The following is a 19,652-nucleotide window of genomic DNA, read 5'->3' as shown; positions in this document are numbered from 1 at the left end:
CCACAACATTCAACACACCGGTGGGCTAAAGCAGTGAACTATTTGACAAATAGTTCACTGCTTTAGCCCACCGGTGTGTTGAAGCCACAACATTTGTTGTGGCTTTTGTCAACGTGACACTTGTTTACTGATTGGCCGTGTCGGGTGGTGGAGGGTTACGACACATTTATAAATAACGCGATCTCAACCCAAAAACGTTGATTATGAACGATCTGTCTCACTGCCGCATGAGACTCCCACCCCCCACCACCCAAAGCAGTCACCATCTCTGCAATGCGACGACCATCCTGGCCGGCGCCTGCACGCGGCCCGCACTCAGCGCTCACCGCATGCAGCAGCCGAAATTTCGTTTCAACGCCAAGAAAGGAGAAAGGCTCACTAGTAGAGTTTTAGAACCCAAGTGTTTTCGGGAAACTGGTATGCTCCAGTTTGTCGGCGATAATGAGGCTCATTGGTTGCGATGTGGCCTGCACGTCGGACTGACTCGCCACCGCATGGCGCAGCGATGAATATAAATGTTCATCTTCTTGGTTCTTTCGGTAAAGTCACGTAGAAGGAAAATAATAAAATAAGAAAAAATAAAACATAATAAAATAATTCTCACGACGTTTTCGGCCACAACGCAAGCAGCCGTCTTCAGGTGGAGAACAGGTCTGTCGAGAAGGCAGACTCTGCCTTCTCGACAGACCTGTTCTCTACCTGCTTGCGTTGTGGCCGAAACGTCGTGAGAATTATTTTATCATGTTTTATTTTTATTATTTCATTATTTTCCTTCTACGTGACTTTACCGAAAGAACTTAGAAGATGAATCCCTGCAGTCACGAAAGCTTTAAATCGAAATATAAATGTTGATAAAAAAAAGAACGTCCTGTGAGAGTTAAACATTACATGAAAAGTACTTAATACAATTGATACCATGAGGCCGATTAGAGTAAGTTACAATCAGACACACGCAAACGCATGTTTATCTCCTCGATGAATGTGGACACGTTTACATTGTTAAAACGTTGGTGGCCGGACACAGGTTCACTTAAATGCCATGCGCACACTCCTAACAGAAAACGAACCACCTCTCGCAATACAGAGCAGGACTAGGTAGAGTAAATTAATTCACTCGGTGAAGGCAGCGCGTGGCATTTAAATATAGCAAGCTGGTATTAAAAATATACACCGCAGAATGAATAGCACTTTTAAAAGAAGGTTGGGTGTTTTTAATATTTTTTTTTCTTCCTTTTGGATCAGATAGCAGCTTATGCCGTCAAACAGCCCCTTCGTCGACATAGAGCGAGCATTGTTCCTGCGCCGGGCACGAGCGTGCGAGCCACATGACTCGCACGAGTCTTTGCCGAGGCTCGGAATCGGCTCCGTGCCGATCCGCCGAGCAGCTATCAAAGCAATCGCCCTGGCCAAGTCACACACACACGCGCACACGCACACACACGCGCGCACACGCACGCACACACACGCACACACATGCACGCACACACGCGCACACGCACGTACACATGCGCATGTGCGCGCACACACGCACACACACGCGCACACGCACACACGCGCGCACGCACGCGCGCGCACACACGCGCGCGCGGACGGAGAGAGTGGGCCAGACCCTAGCAGCATTGCCGTTCCTCCGATGCCGCCGGCTTGAGCCGCAATTGCTCAGTGGATGACAGAAGGCGTCGTCAATTACCACGGCGGAGATGGCAAACCTCCTTCAGTCTTGGAGACCACCCCCAGGAGGAGCGGAGGCATAGTGGTTTAATTTCACCGCGTGATGGAGCCGGCGACCTGAGTTCAAGTCTCAGCCGTCGGTGGCAAGTGATGTCTGAGCCAGTCCTGGGCCCCGCCGTCAGGAATGTGCACTGACCAGCGTGGTGAAGTATGGTAAAGACAACCCCTATGACTCTTACAGAGTGAGCAGGCCTTTACCCAGCAGTGAATAGGCAAAGGAGCGTAAATGATAATGATGATTAATTTTAATAACTCAGTTTAGACTGATTAAGGTGGGCTTGGCAATCGAGGGATGGTGGGAAAGAACTGTTTTATAATCATGAAAAAATATAGAAATGTAAAAAAATTGTGTTTTAATACACAGTGGCACCTGGTTAGATTATTTATCCATTGAATATGTGAATCAATCCAAATGTTTACATCATCTGGACAAGGTACACAATCCAATCCTGTGACATTCTTTGTATTTGTATAATCCTTAACCAGATAAATATCTTAACACGAAACATCATGTGAGAGCTGCGAAGTGATGTAAAAAAAAAAATTCTGGAACACATTCTTAATGACGTCTTAACAACATAACACAGCTGCCATCCTGCTGAAAGATGATTACGAGCCTCGAGAAGCAGCGCACGGACGGAGGAAACGCCGGGGAGCTCGCGTACCTCCTGCTGGTGGCCACGGGGCTCCCGTCCCTGCTCCACGCGACATGCGTCTTCACGAGAGGCCCCTCCACGGGGCACAGCAGCGCGAGGCTGCGCGTGCCGAGCCCCACCACGGCAAGGCCGCCCACGTGCACCGTCACGTCCTTGCTCAGCTCCGTGAGCGCCGAGCGCACCTGCCGCCGGATGACGCGCGCCGACCCGCCGCGCTTGCCCTCGTGGGCGCCGGGTGGGCGGCGGCCGGGCTGCTGCCTCGACCCCGCCGGCGCCGGCCTCAGCGACGGCCACGACGAGGGAGGCCTGGCCCCGTGGCCCGTCGGCTTGGCCTTCCGTGCGTGCGCGTTCTCCTTCAGCCCCTCCTGCGGCTCCGAGTCGAGGCTCTTGTCCTCGGAGCGCATGCTCGACTCGTTCTCGTCCGCGTCCGCCCACTGCTTCTGCTTCGCCCGCGGCTCGGCGGCCAACTGGGCGATGATCTGCGCGGCGTGCACGTCGCTCAGCTCCGGCAGCTCGAAGTGCTGCGTCAGGTTGCGCATGATCTGCTGCAGCTTCTCCTGGTCGGTCACGTAGGCCCAGGGCACGGAGGGTTCCCTGCCCAGGTGGAGCTCCTCCTCCTCGGAGGAGGAGAGGTTCGAGTCCCTCTCGAGGGATTCGCGCGAGTCACGGCTCTCCATCCTCTCGCGCGTCAGGAGCTTGCTCTCCAGCAGCAGGGACACGATGTGCTGCCGGCTCTTCTCCACGTCGCGCTTGTCCCCTCCTTTCTGCGGCTGCTTGCCGAGCGCGCCGCCCTCGGGTCCCGTGGCCTCGTTGAGCTTTGCCTTCCCGTCGCCGTTGCGCTCCTTGTGCCCGGGCGCCTCCAGGACGCGGCTGTTCTCGCCGATGAGCTTGATGGTGAAGCTCTCGCGCGCCTGCCCGGCCACGCACGTGTACACGCCGATGTCGTCGGGCTGCAGGCAGCGGATCTTGAGGCAGCCCCAGCGCGTGACGCTGTGGCGGTCGGACTCGGCGAGGGAGCGGCCGTCCTTCTCCCAGCGGACGCGCGAGTGTTGGAACCGCGCCACGGGGCACTTGAGCACCACCATGCTCTTGGGGAAGAGGTACGCCGTGCCCCCCACGGGAAACGCCAACAGGTTCTCCCAGGGCGACGGGATGTAGATCCGACGCACCCCCAGGATCTGCGGCCCCCCGTTTGCGGACGATCCACCTTTCCAAATGGGTTTGGTCTTGCCGTCCTTCAGGTTCATCTCTGCGGGAGGGACGTGACACATGGCGGCATTGTGATGGCGTGGTTAAACTGCCCGAACCAAAGTCGGAATACGCAAGGTCTCCAAATGTCAGTTTGCATCGATTCAGTCCGTCGTCTTTGCAGGGTTGATCAAGCAAGGAACACTTTGCGATACATGGAGTAGTGGTTGTCCGATACGGAGACTGGCCTTTCCCAAAGGAATTTCAAATTTCCATCAAGGAAAACAAGAATGTATACGTCTGATCTACTTTACAAACTATGATTAATCTGTTGGCCAACAGGCCCTCAGGGTTGTCATAGTGGAGACTCACAGCATGGATGACGCAAACGCATTTCGTTCTCATAAGGGCTCATCAGTGAGCCATGCCAAGATATGAACTGTCACAGACACCATCTGTGTTACAGGAGTAGAAGCAACAAAGAATCTCCACGGTCGCTTAGAAATACATTGCCTTGTAATATAGTTTTAAAGTCACCCGCAAGATACCAGCAGTCCTTTACATTTTAATATATTGCAAGTCGCACTTTAAGATACCGACAGCCTCCTGTATTGTTGAACAGTCGAAGTTGTTTGTATCAAATGATACCAACGGACCCGTGCTTTGTGATAACAACGGCAGAGACTTGTACGAAAGGCGAGGGAAGGTCTCTTTTTGTATACATTGCAAAAAGAACTGGATGTCCCGAGCGTTGATGGATGTCCCGAGCGAAGTACGCACTGTTGCAGGGTGGCAGGGTACACGCACGGCTGGCGAGTGGCTTAGGAAGTGACGAGCACTGAGAGGCGTTGGCCACGGACGTGACCTCCGCTGCTGTGGAGAACTGGCAGCTCACATCCCTGTGCTGTGTGCCAGTGCCACAGCTTCCCAAACACTGCAAGATAAGACACATACACACAAAGACAGAGATTCCACCCCCCCATAGAGCATTGAACAGAATGATCGTGGGGAGGGGGGGCAAATGCTGTTCGAGCACCCACATACGAAGAGGCCGGCCTGACCTGATGAACGAGGGGCGGTGTGGCCAGAACACCCCGGCCTGCTCACCTTTGTCTCCCCCAACCCAGCGAGGATGTTAACACACCACATCAGGTACACGCTTTAAGGCTAAGTTCCAACACAGTTTCCCTAAAGTGTATTTATTTTAAAAGTGAACGTTGCAAAAAAGTTGCCCGAAGGCCGAAGCAGAAAGTGACGGTGGTTGTTGAACGTGTAATGGATGAGAACGAACACGTGTCTTGAATCGAGCAATGGTTAAATAAATAACACGGGAAAGAGAAGATTGGGAGGGATTCGTTACAAAAGGGACGGTGCAAGGGGAGTAGCAGAGAGGCTTTGGTGCGCCCACCCACGGTGTGGTGGTGGGCGGCTTCACTCGGTATCGATGAGCGTGGCAGTAGACCTAAACCTCAGCATGGCCAAAACAAAATCATCGAGTGGAGTTCACGGGAACGGTGACCTGGGTTACAGGTGTGAGGGGGTGACTGAACGTGAGTGAGTGACGGGGCGGTTTGTTTACCTTTCTTATAATTTTCACTCCTCTTTGTGTTTTTTGTATTATTTGTTGTTGTACCGTTCTGACCCACCCTTTACAGGACATCTGTGAAAAAAAGCTTCATAGCTCATCGGATTCCTCTCGTGTAACTATATATCCTGATGATGATTCTGAACCGGTGAGCGACAGGTCGCCAGTCGCCCCAACTGCTTTACGCCGAATTCCATCAAGTGCTGCAGGGAGGTAAGGAACTACGGCAACGCTATCCCAGATATGCCGATAGTTTTTCAAACTCTGGCCAAATGCGCGCTGTGATGACGGCGGCGACGGCGAGCAGTGCGGGTCGCGCGCATGTGCTCGAGTGTGTGCACGTTCGTACACGTGTGCTTGCGTGTGTGCTCGAGTGTGTGCTCGAGTGCGCGTTCGCACACGTGTGCTCGAGTGTGTGCTCGAGTGTGTGCTCGAGTGCGCGCGTGTGCTCGCGTACCTGGCCCCACTCGGAGGCCACCCATTCGGCGGGGCACTCGCTCTGGCCGCCGCACGCCTGCTGAGCGAGCGGCCTGCTGTCGGGGCACAGCTGCTCGTCAACGTCCCTCGAGCTGCCGTCGGCCAGCAGCCGGCGGCAGCGCAGGCTCCGGGACTGCACGCCGCTGCTGCCGCACGTGCGCGAGCACTGGGGCACGCGCCAGCGCCAGCGCCAGCACGGCACACAAAAGACAAACACAAACATCCGCCGTGCGCGCCTTGAACAGACAGTTGGGGGGAAATGCGCTATTGGCGCACGAGACGACAGCAATTTGAACGTATGGAATTTTAACTTATATACCTTTGTCTATCTTCTTGTTTCAATCGGTAAAGTCATGTAGAATGGAAATAATAAAATAATAAAAATAATATATATTAATTATTAAGTTTTAATAAAACATAATAATTATTATGTTTTATTTTTATTATTTTATTATTTCCATTCTACGTGACTTTACCAAAAGAACCACGAAGATGAATCCCTGCAGTCACGAAAGCTTTAAATCGAAAATTACCTTTGTCTATTTAACGTATTTATTTTGAGTCATTTATATACCTTTCCTATACTTTGCACTCTAATAGTTTTTTTTATTGTTTGCTGTTGTAACTTTCTGACCCACCCTGATTGAAAATTTGTGAAAAAGAACTTCATAGCTCATCGGATTTCTCCAGGATAAATATTCTGATTCTGAGCGGGTGGGTGGCCAGCACCACGCCCGGCCGCTTTTGTCTCCCATGTTTACACACCGCACCAGGTACTAATTTGAGGCTGAGTCGACCTAGGAGAGGCCCTAGATTGGTGAGAAATAATCATCACTTGCGTTGGACGTTGAGCAGGAATCGAACTCGTGTCGCTGGGTTCATAGTGCAGCGGACAAACCCTGCTAGACTACCGCTCCCCACAAAGAAATTCACGCACACATCATGTTAAAATTAGGGTTTATGAATAAAATGATTAATAAGTCTACGAAAAGTAATAATGACATTACCTACAGACTATTGCATGGTCGTCTAAAATTCGATAATATACACATATGAGCATGTTATTTATTTTCCTGCCTTTACAGCTTCCTTGGCGATCAAGGAAATCTTTCGAAACATATTTGACCACGTGTAAACCCTTGCACATATTAAAACGATCTTGGTTTTCGATTAATTTTTTTTTCCCTAAAACGAATCCACAAACCTGCTGGAATAAAGACGAAAAAAAGGTGAATTTTAACACCCGGGTCTGGACTCAATGTCTCATATGCGGCCACATTTTTTTAAAAATCCTTTATATTAAGTTCACTTGCTTGCTTGCTTGCGCGCTTACGACCGTGCAAATCTTTTCGGCGTTTTTTAACCCACTTCCCGTGATCCAATCGAGCTAACATTTTGCACACAGACTCGTTGTGCGTGACAATTTATTTTCGTGAAATTTGTTTTCTCCAAAATGTTACACTTTTAGGAAAAAATTAATTATATTTAATTACCAATTGCTTAATGGTGGCAGGCAATCATCTGACCCATAGGTGGCAGCCATCTCAAGCCAGAGGACGAGAGGACTCTAGCCGCCACGCATATAAAGGATTTATAGTGAAAAACTTTGTTTTTACGGGTTAATTTTTTTTCTCTGTGCACTGACGGCAACACTGAAGTGAAAACAATTTCCACCACCGAAAGAACAACAGCCGCCCATTGCTTCTCACTGCGGTCGTCGTAACCGTCACGTCCATGGGACCTTTTTGCCAGGATCAAAAATTATGGGAAAAAAAGAAATCAGTTTTACCCTCTATGTTTGCATTTTTTGCCACAAGTATGGCGCAGTTAACACAAACTTCAAAAGCGTAATAATGCCGAGGCGGGGCCATCTGCTTCACAGCAGACGTTCAAGATGCCCTGACGTCATTCGCAAGAGGAGGCCGCTGTGTGCCGGTGTCAGGGTCCACATTTTCCAAACTTAAAACATCACTCCGCAAATTGCTCAATTGGGATTACGCATTGCAATCAGCACCCACAACTTACAGACTGATGCCCCAGGGGCCCTCTTGGGGATGAGACTATCCTGGCCTTGTGAACTTTCACCCGGTTAAACAAAATAAACTTGACTCGGGCCACATCGGCAGAGGTCAGCCCTCTGCAGTGTGGCCATATTGTTAAAATGCTTCATCACTGCGAATTTTATCTGCTTATCATACGGCCGATCTCTGTTATGGTGTGTCTTCAGGAACTGCGTCTGTGCTGGAGACCAGACGACGCTTCACTCATCTGATCAAGTATCGTCTGCTAGAGGAGCCATGCACAGCTGATGACTTAGGCACCGCTTCTGACCGAGCAGGGTGGCCTGTGCCTGAAAATTCCACCAGCATCAGAGGAACAGCAATGAAGCTGGAGTCTGGCCTACTTTCCTTGGCCGGGAATCAAACCTAGGTTGCTGGTTTCATAGCGCGACGCGCTAACCAGTGCTCGACTAATGACCGCAGAAAACGAGGATAAACTATTGAGATTTTTTTCATTTTACCAGGCAAGGCCCACTGAGCTACATAGCTTTTTTCAGAAGCGACCTGGCCACAAATGATAGTGAAACGAAGTGGCTTATCATGTGCAAATTTACACCAGTCAAATACTCTAAACGCATGATGTTGATTCTAAACCCGGAGGACCCGGAGAAAAATCCACGCGAACACAGGGGAAAGAGACACGCAAACACCAAACATACAACAGGCGTCAGGGTCGGAATCAAACCGCAACCTCCTGCATACCCGGCGAGGGAGTTAACATCCCGCCACCGCGGCGCCGCTGAGACGTTAATGATGACACATTCAAAACAGGGCCTGGCACCCAACGCAAACGCGCCAAGAGGAAGAAGCTTTGCTCGCCAAACGTTGTCGGTTCCCCTAGAAACATGGGGCAGGGCGCGCGCCGCCGTGGTGAGCACGCGGCCGTGGCAACGCGGCGGTGCAGCCGCATACCGAGGCGGTTGCGAGCGCGGCCGGCGTTGAACGAAAGCGCAGGGCTGCGTGCGCACCGTGGACACACACCGGGGCTCCTGGGGACTTTTCATCGGTGGGAAAGGTGCGGAGGCTTCCCCACCCCACCGCTGACAGTAACTGCCGCCACTTGGGTGTCGGGAGTTTGACCCTGACACAGACGGCATCTGGCACTAATTATGATGATGTCTCTGTGTGTGTGTGTGTGAAATACGTGGTGCTGTCACGTGCATCAAACAGAAGCCGGCATCCGAGTGCTTTCAGCGATCGTCGAGGATTATAATTGGAAATGTTTTTGTTTGTTTGTTAATTCACTGCATTAAGAAAATAACAGCATTCAGTGTGTCTTGGTGATTCGTGCAACAAGGCTGGATTAAGTTTGATGGGGGGGCTCAGAGCGGTTTTAGGTCTGGGGGTCCCTATTTGCCTATTCAATTCCTTCCCTTTACTCTCTTACCCCGACACATGCCCGATGCCAAACACTGCCTTATGATGCACCATGGTCATTTCAGTTCCAGTTTTAAACGTGATACACAGATTGTAAATGTTCGACGACAGTTAAATTGAAAAAAACTATTTTAATTCCGGCACATAACTGGTAGTGATACGCATCACGATGCTATTCCTTCAATGACCAAATTACGAACAGGATGTTCATAGGGCTACAGTACAGCAAGCAGATATGTGTGTTTGGGGCCCTTCGACATTCTAGGCCCCGGCTGTGACCTCTAAAGATCCTGCGTTAACCTGGCCATGCCGCGTATCACCATTAGCTGCCCTGAGTCAGCGGGATATATCTACTGGTTCCCATAGAGTGGGGGGGGGGGGGGGCAGCCTCGAGTTCATCATAGTATAGGACTTTTATCAAGCAGTGGATCGTGAAAACTATAAATAAATAACGATGTTCCATTACTTATATAAACCTGAATTAAGTACAAGTTTTTTTTTTAAAGAACATCTTGCCAAGGAGTTGTTTTTAGTGTTTTGATTGTACAGAAGAAAATCACCAATTGGAGTATCCAGTATGTTGCAAGCACAATGGTGCTGGAATATCATCACTTGCTGCACTTCCCCATAATTGCCACTTCTTAGCCCTGCAAGTTGGGTGTCTTGTGCCATCTCCAAAGTACTGCATTGCAGCCGTGCACTACCGTGCCACGCACAGCACGACACAGAATATCATACAACGGATGGACACACTTTATAAAACACATCCGCTATCGCCATATTAATGGCTGTCATAATCTGCGCGCAACCACAAATACAAGTTTCATTTTCCAACTCCCTCCGTTCAACGTGCCCTCCCACAGCGAGCCGTCGAGCCGTGCGCGCGCGCGCCGATCGGAACAGATACCAGTTCCCATGAAACGTAACATCTGGCGCAGACTCGTGCATCATGACTGGCAGCTTCAGAGTGTCGACTGAAGGGGCATTAACCCCCGGCCCCAAGGGGCAGGAAACACCTGGGCCCGTCTAGCTTCACGGCCCGGGCCCCCCCCCCCCCCTACGCACATCCCCAGGGCCCGCGCGGTTTACTCTCTCAAGCGGAATGACCACGCGCAATAAAGGGCACGCGCCACGCCTCTCGCTCGCGCTCGCTTAGGGAAAGGCTTTGCATTAGAGGGGAGCCCCACGCGAATTTGTGTCAATGTCCGCCGAAGTATTCACTCGCTACTTTGCTCGGGGGGGCGGGGTGGGGGGGTACAAAAAAGCAAAAACGGATTTGCTCCCGCTCGCAAAATGACAAAGATGAATTATCTCTCGTTGACAGCCTTGCCGATTGCAACGGCAAGTTCAGTTAGCGAGCAACACGTGGGGGTCTGGCGCGAGGGGGCTCACGTGGCCAGCCTTTGCCTCTCCACTGCCTAGGCTGAGATACTTTGTCACGTCACTCGTTTAGGGCTGACGTGACCTAGGGGATAGTCAGGACAGGTTCCGATGCAAGCTGCCCACCGGTGTTATCCGTGGCTGAGCATTGAACCGAGTTTCCTTGGGGATTGCAGCACAGGTTGCGAACCGATGTGTATTGCACTTATTTAATTGCCATGTCATGCAATTGACGTTAGTGTATGTGACCTTTCTAATGACTAGCTGCTCACACAGCCTAATTCTGATTTCAAGATGTAGCAATTAAATATAACAGAAATGAACACGTTAATTAATACGCTTGACACATCAAACAAATTGTTGCAAATCAATCCCGCTTCGAAATGGTCAAACTCTTTCTGCGCGGTAGCTAATTCGCTATCCAATGTGCGAATCGGCACATTAGCAACGAGATTAATGCCATTCTAGATTTGAAGTTTTCGTGACTGCAGGAATCCATACTTTTTGGTTCTTTCGGTAAAGTCACGTAGATAGAAAAAAAATAGATCCCGACGTTTCGATCACAAACACAGCAGGAGAACTGCTGGGGTTCAGCAGTTCTCCTGCTGTGTTTGTCTCACCTGATGACGATTGCTTGTGTTGCGATCGAAACGTCGTGATCCATTTTTTTTCTATCTACGTGACTTTACCAAAAGGATATTAATGCACTCAACAAACGCGAGCATTTTGAAATTGTGAACGAAATTCACGTGCAAAAAAATAAGTAATAAAGCACCATGAAACAAACAAAAACAAACACTGGGGCCAGTTTCACAAAAACAAGATTTCAAGCCAATTTCCTAAGAGCAACGAAGTACAACACATTCTTTCATAGCCGCAGGTTACAGAACACCTTTGGGGATAACTTAGAGAAGAAGAAAAAAGAGTGTGTAAGAAAAAACACAACAAAGCCACCTTGTTGTGTTTATACCAAACCCCTTACATTTGTGGAGTGTAATAGATACGCAGCAGGGCTAAATTAAGGAAACAGGGGGCCCTGGTTACTTGGTATATCTAGCTGGGTGGCGATGTGGCCGCATGCTGGTCAGGATTTAGACTCAGTCCATTATAGAAGTACAATATGTACTACTTTGTAGGACTTTAGCAGCGGGTGTCCTCTGGAGACACTGGCATCATCGACAGGAATGGTGGAACTTTTACCTGTGGCTCAAGGTAAACAATGGAGATGACCACCACATCATGTGAACACCGAGACACTTTCACCTTTTTGACGTTAAGCAATCACAGTCCCAACGCGTCCCTTACAAGCGGGACGTAGAGTGGGAAAGGGGTAGAAGTACATACAAATGCATCGCCATTAAGATTCTAACAACGAACGAAAACTGCAACTTGTAATGTCCCGGGAACACTCACAGACTTTCTCCAGGGGCGCTAGCTCCAAACAATACAGAACCGCCGGTCGCGCGGACAAGCGGGCACGGCGCAAACCGCGTCGCCGCGTCACTCACGGGCTGCCAGTCGCGAGCGTGCCACGCCGGCGGGCAGTCGCTGCGTGTACACGGCTCCACGTCCGGCGGTCGCGGCCCGGTGCAGTCGGCGGCTCGCTGGCGCTCCTCCGAGCCGTCGGCCTCGCGAGACACGGTGCGAGCGCAGCCCACGCTCCGCGCGCGCAGCCCGGCGCCGCAGCTCGCCGAGCACGCGCCCCACTCGCTCGTCTCCCACCTGCGGCCAAGGGGAGATGTGCCAAGGGGGGGGGGGGGGGGGGGGCGTGGGTTAGGTCACGGAGCGAACTCGAGAAAACACGCGCGAAGCGTTGGCGCGGCAAGGTTGAAAAGTTTCCGCGCCACGTCGTTGCGGTTGCTCGCGGCTCTCCGATGGGTTTTCGGGTCGTGCCGCGTTGTTCTGTCGGCGCGATGTTTGACGGTGCAAAGTTTGCCTCGCCAGCACGTGGAGTGGAACGTCAGACAGCGTGCCGGGCAAAAACGCCGTGGTTCAACCCAAAAAAACCCATCGATGAACTATGCAGGACACGACAAGAACTGAAGAAGTTCCTGCAGAAGCTGCCAGCACGAGGAGCGAAACAGTGTGGACATCAAACAGTATGACCAACACTTGCTACAACCTGACATCACATTTCTAGAGCAGTGGCGCAACTGATGAGTGTGTAGGTGGTGTTACTGCATCGGGGCCCACAGGCCACAGCAGTCCAGGCACTGGGCTTTGCAGGGACATGGGGGGGGGGGTAGGGAATTAGACAGGGGGGCCCAAATAATTATTTGGGCCAGAGCAATGCCAACCTTGCTATGTCACTGAAATCAATTACAGAAAAGTGAACATTTCTTCATTGGGGCAGTGTGCTCATATCTCTTGAGCCAGCGGTGGAATTTCCACATTCTCTTGGTGGAGTTTAGTCTTTCGCCAGGAGAATCACTGCTAATTTGCAACACAGTTGAGGGATGATGCAGGCGCAGCATAATCAGTACACAATCTACAGGTGTTTATACCGATATATGAACGTTTGTAATGCTACTGACAATTCCCACCATCCCTCTGGCACGGATAAGGTGAGAACTACTTAATCGGCCATCGAGAGTGATCATCCACTGTTGAGAACCAATGGCCCCGCCATAGAAATGTGGAATTTCCACCACTGGAGCGGGGCCAACAATAGAGATGTCCAATGCTCATGCGAGCAAAGAGGTATTTTGACCACCGAATGTAAGAATGAATGGGAAATAAACACAGCATACAATTATTCAATGAATACTGCGGAATAGGTTAGTCGTCGTAAAGAAAGATGGCTAAGCCAAATCAATATCCTGTAATGAATGAAAAAACCCCGAATCTTTATATCTTGTATCAATGAATCTATATGCACATGTATACATGAATACACAAACATCATGTTAATGTTCAATATAATTTCATATCATATGCCACTAGCAGCCGCTAATGCACAATATATCCTGCGGATGCATTTTACCGATTAAATACATTTCTTCAACTTCAAGAATCTACGTACGTATGAACGTTGAACTTTTTTAGCACCGTACGTATCCAACCGTGCTAAGCGGAGGCTCCCGTTGCGCGTTGTTATGGTCGTTATTTGTCGGTCTGCCCCATCACAGTTTAATGGCCCTGCAGGAGACATCACTTCAGCAAGGGGCCAACCAAAACAAGCTGGAAATGATCAGCAGCGTTTAGAGGTAAAGTGTAGCCACTGACAAATGGCGCTGTCTTATGTTTGCAAAAGAAAACACGTGTGAGAAAGCGGATACTTTTGAGGAGGGTAGAAAAAGTCAGTTGTACTAATTCCTTCCCATTGTCAGTGTTAATGCTGATTGGTGTGAGTCCAGGAAGGCTGCGTGGAGACCGATGACACGGTTGACTGCGACAAGAAAAAAGCATTCGGCAGATGGACGCACTGCACTTTGTCAGCGAGCAATCCTCGCTACCGTGACAGCGCGTCCGAGCTACTTGCCAACGCGACAGGAGCGCACAATTACTGTTGGAAAGGCCAAGAGTGTGTAGTCAAGCACGCTTCAAGTTGCGACGTGCGCAGACAGCACGAGCCAATCCCCCCCCACCTCCATTCCTTAATATTGCTGGCCCGATACGGCAGTGCAACACTGTACCTAACTGTAAGCAAGAACCTGGGGTTTAACTCCGGTGCGGTGGCGGCCCCCGCTTAGTAACATAGTGCTAGTTCTTCGCAGCCAGGCCTGGATGATCACGAAGGCAGAGATAGCCATGCACGAGTTGCCAAACTATCAGTGCTGTACGGTGGCCACTAGATGGTAGAAGGGCCTCTGGGTTCATGACCTGTTTGAGTGGATTTTATTTGGTTTCTTGTCCGTGCAGGTTTTCTCTTGAAGCTCCAGATTCGAACAAAGACGGTCACCGCATCGCGCGCTTTTAGATTCGCTTCTGTGGCCGTCTGGAACGCTCTTCCGTCCGACGTTAGGAAGCCACTGGAGCTAGGCACTTGACATCTAGACTGAACACTCATTTCTTGAGAACTGGTGTATTTGTTTAGTCGGTTGCAAAATAAGTTCAAAATACATAAAAACAAATTCCCCAAGAAAATAACAGTACTAAAGTAATTGGCTCAATATCCTGGGACAAGACCCTCTTGAAAGAGTAGAAAAATCCGGTGAAGCTAATACAGGGCTATTATTAAAATAATATTCAATACAACTTATGTCTTCTATAATACATGAAACGCAGCATCGATTCTTGGATCAAACAAGGAAACAAATCTGTACAGTATTTAAGAACCTATCAATAACAGCTGAATCAGAACCTGTGTGTGTGCGTGTATGAGGTGTTGTCAACAAGCAATGTTTATATTTCGTTATGAAAATGTGTTGTGAGTGGTAATACAATAGTTGTTGGTGATTTGGCTTTATACATGTAAGAATTTGGTTCCACGCCGCTGCAGAATATTAAATGTTAAAATGTCTCCGCCAAGTATTTTTGTAAGGAAGTCTAACCTGGGCCAAATGTGCATCAACTATGATTTTCTTTTTTAAATCGTAAAATGTGGAAGGTAGATTTTAGACAGATTATTGGAAAGAATAATGGTACAAATACTTACGTGATTACATATATGAATACAGACAAGAAATTTGTACAATTTCCTAAGGAGTGGATCATTCATAAATGCTCAGCCTATGCTGACACTTTCCTTCCTTGTTTCTACCAATTGGGGGTTTTTGTTCCCAGATTGACCTCTGACTACACAATAAGGCAGAAACACGACGGATGAGTGTCTCAGATAGTGCTCCATTCCCCAAGTGAACGGATGGACAGGGCACTCACGAACAGCGCAACACTTATTTTCTGACACTTTCCTTCCTAGTTCCGACCCACACAGGGTTCATGTTCCCAGGTTTGACCTCTGGCTGCATAAAAAAGGCAGAAAAACCACAGACGAGGGGCTCAGAGAGTGTCCCATTTCCCAAGTGACTGATGGACAGGGCAACTTTTGAGCAGCGTCTGAGTGTGGGGTCACACTGCACTATTTCCATTACTATATGACCCCAAGCGACCTGTAGCCAAGAGGGTATGGCCCACCAGCAGATTAAAGTGAAACGTGAGCAAATCCTGAGCCCGCTCGACGGCAGCCACTACCAGTTGGTCGTGCCCTCGCAGGAAACGCAGGGCCTTGCAATTAGGGCCAAGAAAAGTCACCGTGGTAATTGGAAAAACAGAATACTTCCATTATAGGCAACGAGAGTTAACTAGGCAAGGCCCTGCTATGATCGAAGTCAAGGAAAGTCCAGCCAACCATTGGATAAGCTCACCCTTCCCATCATAGTCTAGGTGACTTGAAGCCTCGGATGAAAAATGTACAACATTCCGGTTATTAGACTAATGGCTTGGAAGTGCACAACATTTCCATATTGGGCCTCTGGCTACTGGAGCGACTGCAATGCCGTTTCCCAGTTTGGGAGGTCCCAGGCCATCATTTTGGGCTCCCTTCCTGCAGGCCGTGCCAAGACAGTGTTATGAAGCACACCTGCACAAATACCCGACTCCACTCCATCTTAAACGACAGCTTGTTGTGCTTTTATGACAGAATGCAATTAGCCGAGTGTGTTCTCTGCTGCATTAACCCAATCAACAATGCAACATGCGCTCCGCTCACAAGTGCTTTAAAAAAAAAAGTTCGCAATTCCAAGAGGATTCTGCAAGAGTTTTAAAGCACTTCTTCCAGCCATACGAACTCATTCAACTCATAAAAGGGCCCAATAGGATTGTATTTAAATAAGACGTCCTGTCGGGGTTTTTTTTTGTAGTTTGGCCAAGAAAAATGCGAACCATGGTTAAAACGAAACATTAATGTAAATGGAGATGTGTGTTATTGAACAACATACAACTATATGCACTTTAACAACTGATGATGGAATAATCCAATTACAGCACTGTGAGGGATAATAAGAGATGAATATTAGCACAGTTGGCTAATGTCAAAGGGCAATCTGGCAAGACACAAATGTAAGTCACAAGTCGTATTCATATATCGCTGATGGGCTGTGTAATGGATTGAACACCTGTGAGTAATGGACCACATTCACGTCGATATGGTCTTCTCATCAACACAACGACGCACGTGAGCATTTGCCACAATTGTACCTCAATATGTTAAATGTATAACGCATACGTGCACACGCATACTTATGAAGTGAAGTGCCATCTGTCCAGTGCGGGTATATTCAGACAAAATAGACACAAAGCTGACCTCTTCATGCTCATCGACTGCCGGGGCATAGGTGCTCGCTCGTGAACACCTGCCAAGGCCAGCATGCTATACGAGAAGTTGGCGTGCGTTGTGATCCAACTTTGTTTCCCCAGTCATGATGTTTACGTGCGTCACACAGGGTACAGATTTACGTCTGAGTCGACCCAGAGGAGTCCCACAAAAGGTTCAGATACCAATTGCCAGCGACTGTGTCCGTGGCTGTGAATTGAACCCATCTTGTTAGGATTATAGTCGCAACACGATAACCACGACATTGACCGAGCAACAACTACCCACGATTCACCAATAGGTGGTGGTGATGTCACCACCACGGAGCTTGTACCAGGAGTCGATGTGAAGCGTCAATGGATTGTTGGCAGGTCTCAGGCGTTATGGGTTGACTGACTGACATTAAAGGCAAGTGCAATACCTACACTTTGTTATCTTGCTATGTTTTAGCCCCTGGCTCTATGCTCAGTGCCGTGAGCATCGCCCCACTCCTGCTGCTGCTCCTGCTCCTGGAGTGCAGCTGCCCCTCCGAATGCCCATTAGCTTCTTTCACAGAGGCCTCGTCCACAGAGGCCGATCTTGACGTCGCTGGTTACCAGTCGTTGGCATCTCCACTTAAATCTGTACAGCCTCATCTCTTCTCAAGCCAGTGCCACACCCTTGCAGTTCCCTCAATCCAGCCAGAAGAGAAGGCGCTCGAGCATGCAGTCACTTGTCACGTGGCCTGCATGGCTCAACCAATGAAACAGAGCAGTACATTTGGCTGTGACGGTCCCACCTGAAGATGGAGTCTTGTGTTGCCTCCGAAACGTCGTGATTTAATTAAGTTGTTTTCATGTTTTTTTTTACCTACGTGACTTTACCGAAAAAAACCTAAGAGTATGAATCCTTGCAGTCACGAAAGCTTCAAATCTAGAACCTGCTGGAGGAGCTCACTGATGGGGCTATGTCTAGGATCAGTGATCTTACAAGACAATCCATCCTGGCTAAGCTCAACTGGAGTAAAATTGGGAAAAATAATATGAATAAAGCATTTCTGCCAAATTGAGCGGATGAATAACGTGCTTATTGAACCAGAATATTTAAAAAGCAGCTCAAATAATTTGCAGAAATTTTTTTTCCAGCTCAACGGATACCAAGGGAAATATTACTACGAAACTAATCCTAGACATTCACTTGAAATCCTGCTTAATTTTCTATTCTGGGGTAAGCACACACATACATACAACAAGCCCCAAACATTCTCTAACCAGAGAAGCAAAGAAAAATGTTTGAATTAAGGTGGAAACCGGTACTTAATTTCGTGCAACAAAATAAGCTTGATACGGTGTGAATATTTCAACCATAGCCTGGGGTTATAAATGCAAAGGGGTATTTAAAAAATAGCATTAATTTCCCACGTAATATAGTGGATAATTAAGGTAATGGCACCACGTTTCCTGGCAATTATGGCTACGAGAGGAGAAACAACGATGTGAAGTAGCGCACTGGAAGCACAATCAGTCATGCAAAGAAAGGCAGCATTTTTACGGACAGGAATGGATTTGTACCGCTCCAACGAGCCAAGGGGAGCAGTGGCGCAGTGGCTCGTACACTGCGCTCTGAACAGTGACCTATCATAGAGGCGTTTTTGGGTTAGATTGCGTAAATGTGAATGTGTCGTTAAACCCGCCACCATCCACACAGCCAAGTAGTAAAGTTTGTCAAGTAAACAAAATGTGCCAATGAGTTACCAGTTCAGCACACCGGTGTGTGTTGGAGAGTAAACCCACATTGTTTGCAATTTAATAGGGTGCTTATTGAACCAGAATATTTAAATAGGTACTCGAATTATAAATGTGGGTTCACTCCCCAACACACCGCTGTGCTGAGCTAGTAACTAATTGGCATATTTTATTTACGCGACAAACCTTACTAATTGGCTGTGTCGGGTGGTGGCGGGTTTGACGACACATTTATATTTACGCAAACTAACCCAAAAAAAACATCTATTATGGAAAATATTGATCGCGAAAGCCTATGTGTTAAACAGTGTCCTAATTTATATTCGTGGCTACGGCTAACATCAGTGAATGAGCGATATATCAACCGGTTCTGGGCTCCGCGCTCATCAACACGTACTGACCAACGTGGTGAAGTATTCGTCAAAGGACCTTAATGGCTCGCACGTCATGGGGAGGATTTCAAGCAGCAGTGGATTGACCAAGGGCTGTAAATTATTTTCAAATGTTTTATTGAATTAACCATTGCAGCTTGAGTCTCCATAAAATCAGTTGTGTTAAGCCATTGCTCTGAATACAATGACTGGCAGTTTGAGTGCAACTCACGGTCTATCTCACGTCTGCATCTGACAGCTGACTTGTGAAAAAACTCAAGCAAGCACTTCTTGCCAAGCTGTGTGGAGGTCGTGTTGATTTCTTATCGGTTGCTGCTATTGACGTAAATACCACAGTAGTTTGGCACCAATATAATTATGTTGTGCATTTCAATGAGAGACTGTTTATAATTAAGGAAAGTGCTGAGCATACCATGCTTGAATTGTAAACATAATTTATTTGCCTTCGTTAATGTGTATTTGAATTTTTCTCGAGAAATACATGGCCATTCCCATACTAATGTGCAAGTTTAGACGGGAACATTTTTTAATCGGGTAAACTACATTATAAACATTTCATTTGGAGCAAGGATATAACGAATCAAGCGTGTGATGGCCAAGTGAAATTAAATCACAGTGAATTACTAAATTATTTTGAAATGCAGCCAATTTATTTACCACAACACATGGGTTGTCAGCAAGTGATGCTTTAAAATGCTACGATTAAAGCAATACATTGATTTTTACCTTGTTACGAATGAGATAATATTGCACCAAGCACTTTCCAAAACACGTCCTATTTAACACGCGTCCAAGAAAAACAGTAGTTGGTTACTTTGGCTTCCAAGCT

The 19,652-nt window shown here is 48.4% G+C and overlaps 1 protein-coding gene across 1 annotated transcript in view; it reads right to left on the bottom strand.

Moving 5' to 3' along the window:
- Nucleotides 1-19,652, bottom strand: part of LOC133343857 (ADAMTS-like protein 1) — a 196,051-nt gene that overhangs the window by 32,075 nt on the left and 144,324 nt on the right. Inside the window, exons 18-21 of the mRNA XM_061553780.1 lie at nt 11,963-12,176; nt 5,618-5,803; nt 4,356-4,509; nt 2,397-3,636 (exon numbers count right to left, since the gene is read on the bottom strand). Coding sequence (XP_061409764.1) covers nt 2,397-3,636; nt 4,356-4,509; nt 5,618-5,803; nt 11,963-12,176 — 1,794 coding nt within the window. The remainder of the gene's footprint in view (nt 1-2,396; nt 3,637-4,355; nt 4,510-5,617; nt 5,804-11,962; nt 12,177-19,652) is intronic.

The sequence above is a fragment of the Lethenteron reissneri genome, chromosome 18, assembly GCF_015708825.2.
Source record: "Lethenteron reissneri isolate LAM-NWPU_2019-01 chromosome 18, ASM1570882v1, whole genome shotgun sequence".
NCBI lineage: Eukaryota > Metazoa > Chordata > Hyperoartia > Petromyzontiformes > Petromyzontidae > Lethenteron > Lethenteron reissneri.
This window is presented reverse-complemented; position numbering and strand designations above follow the sequence as displayed.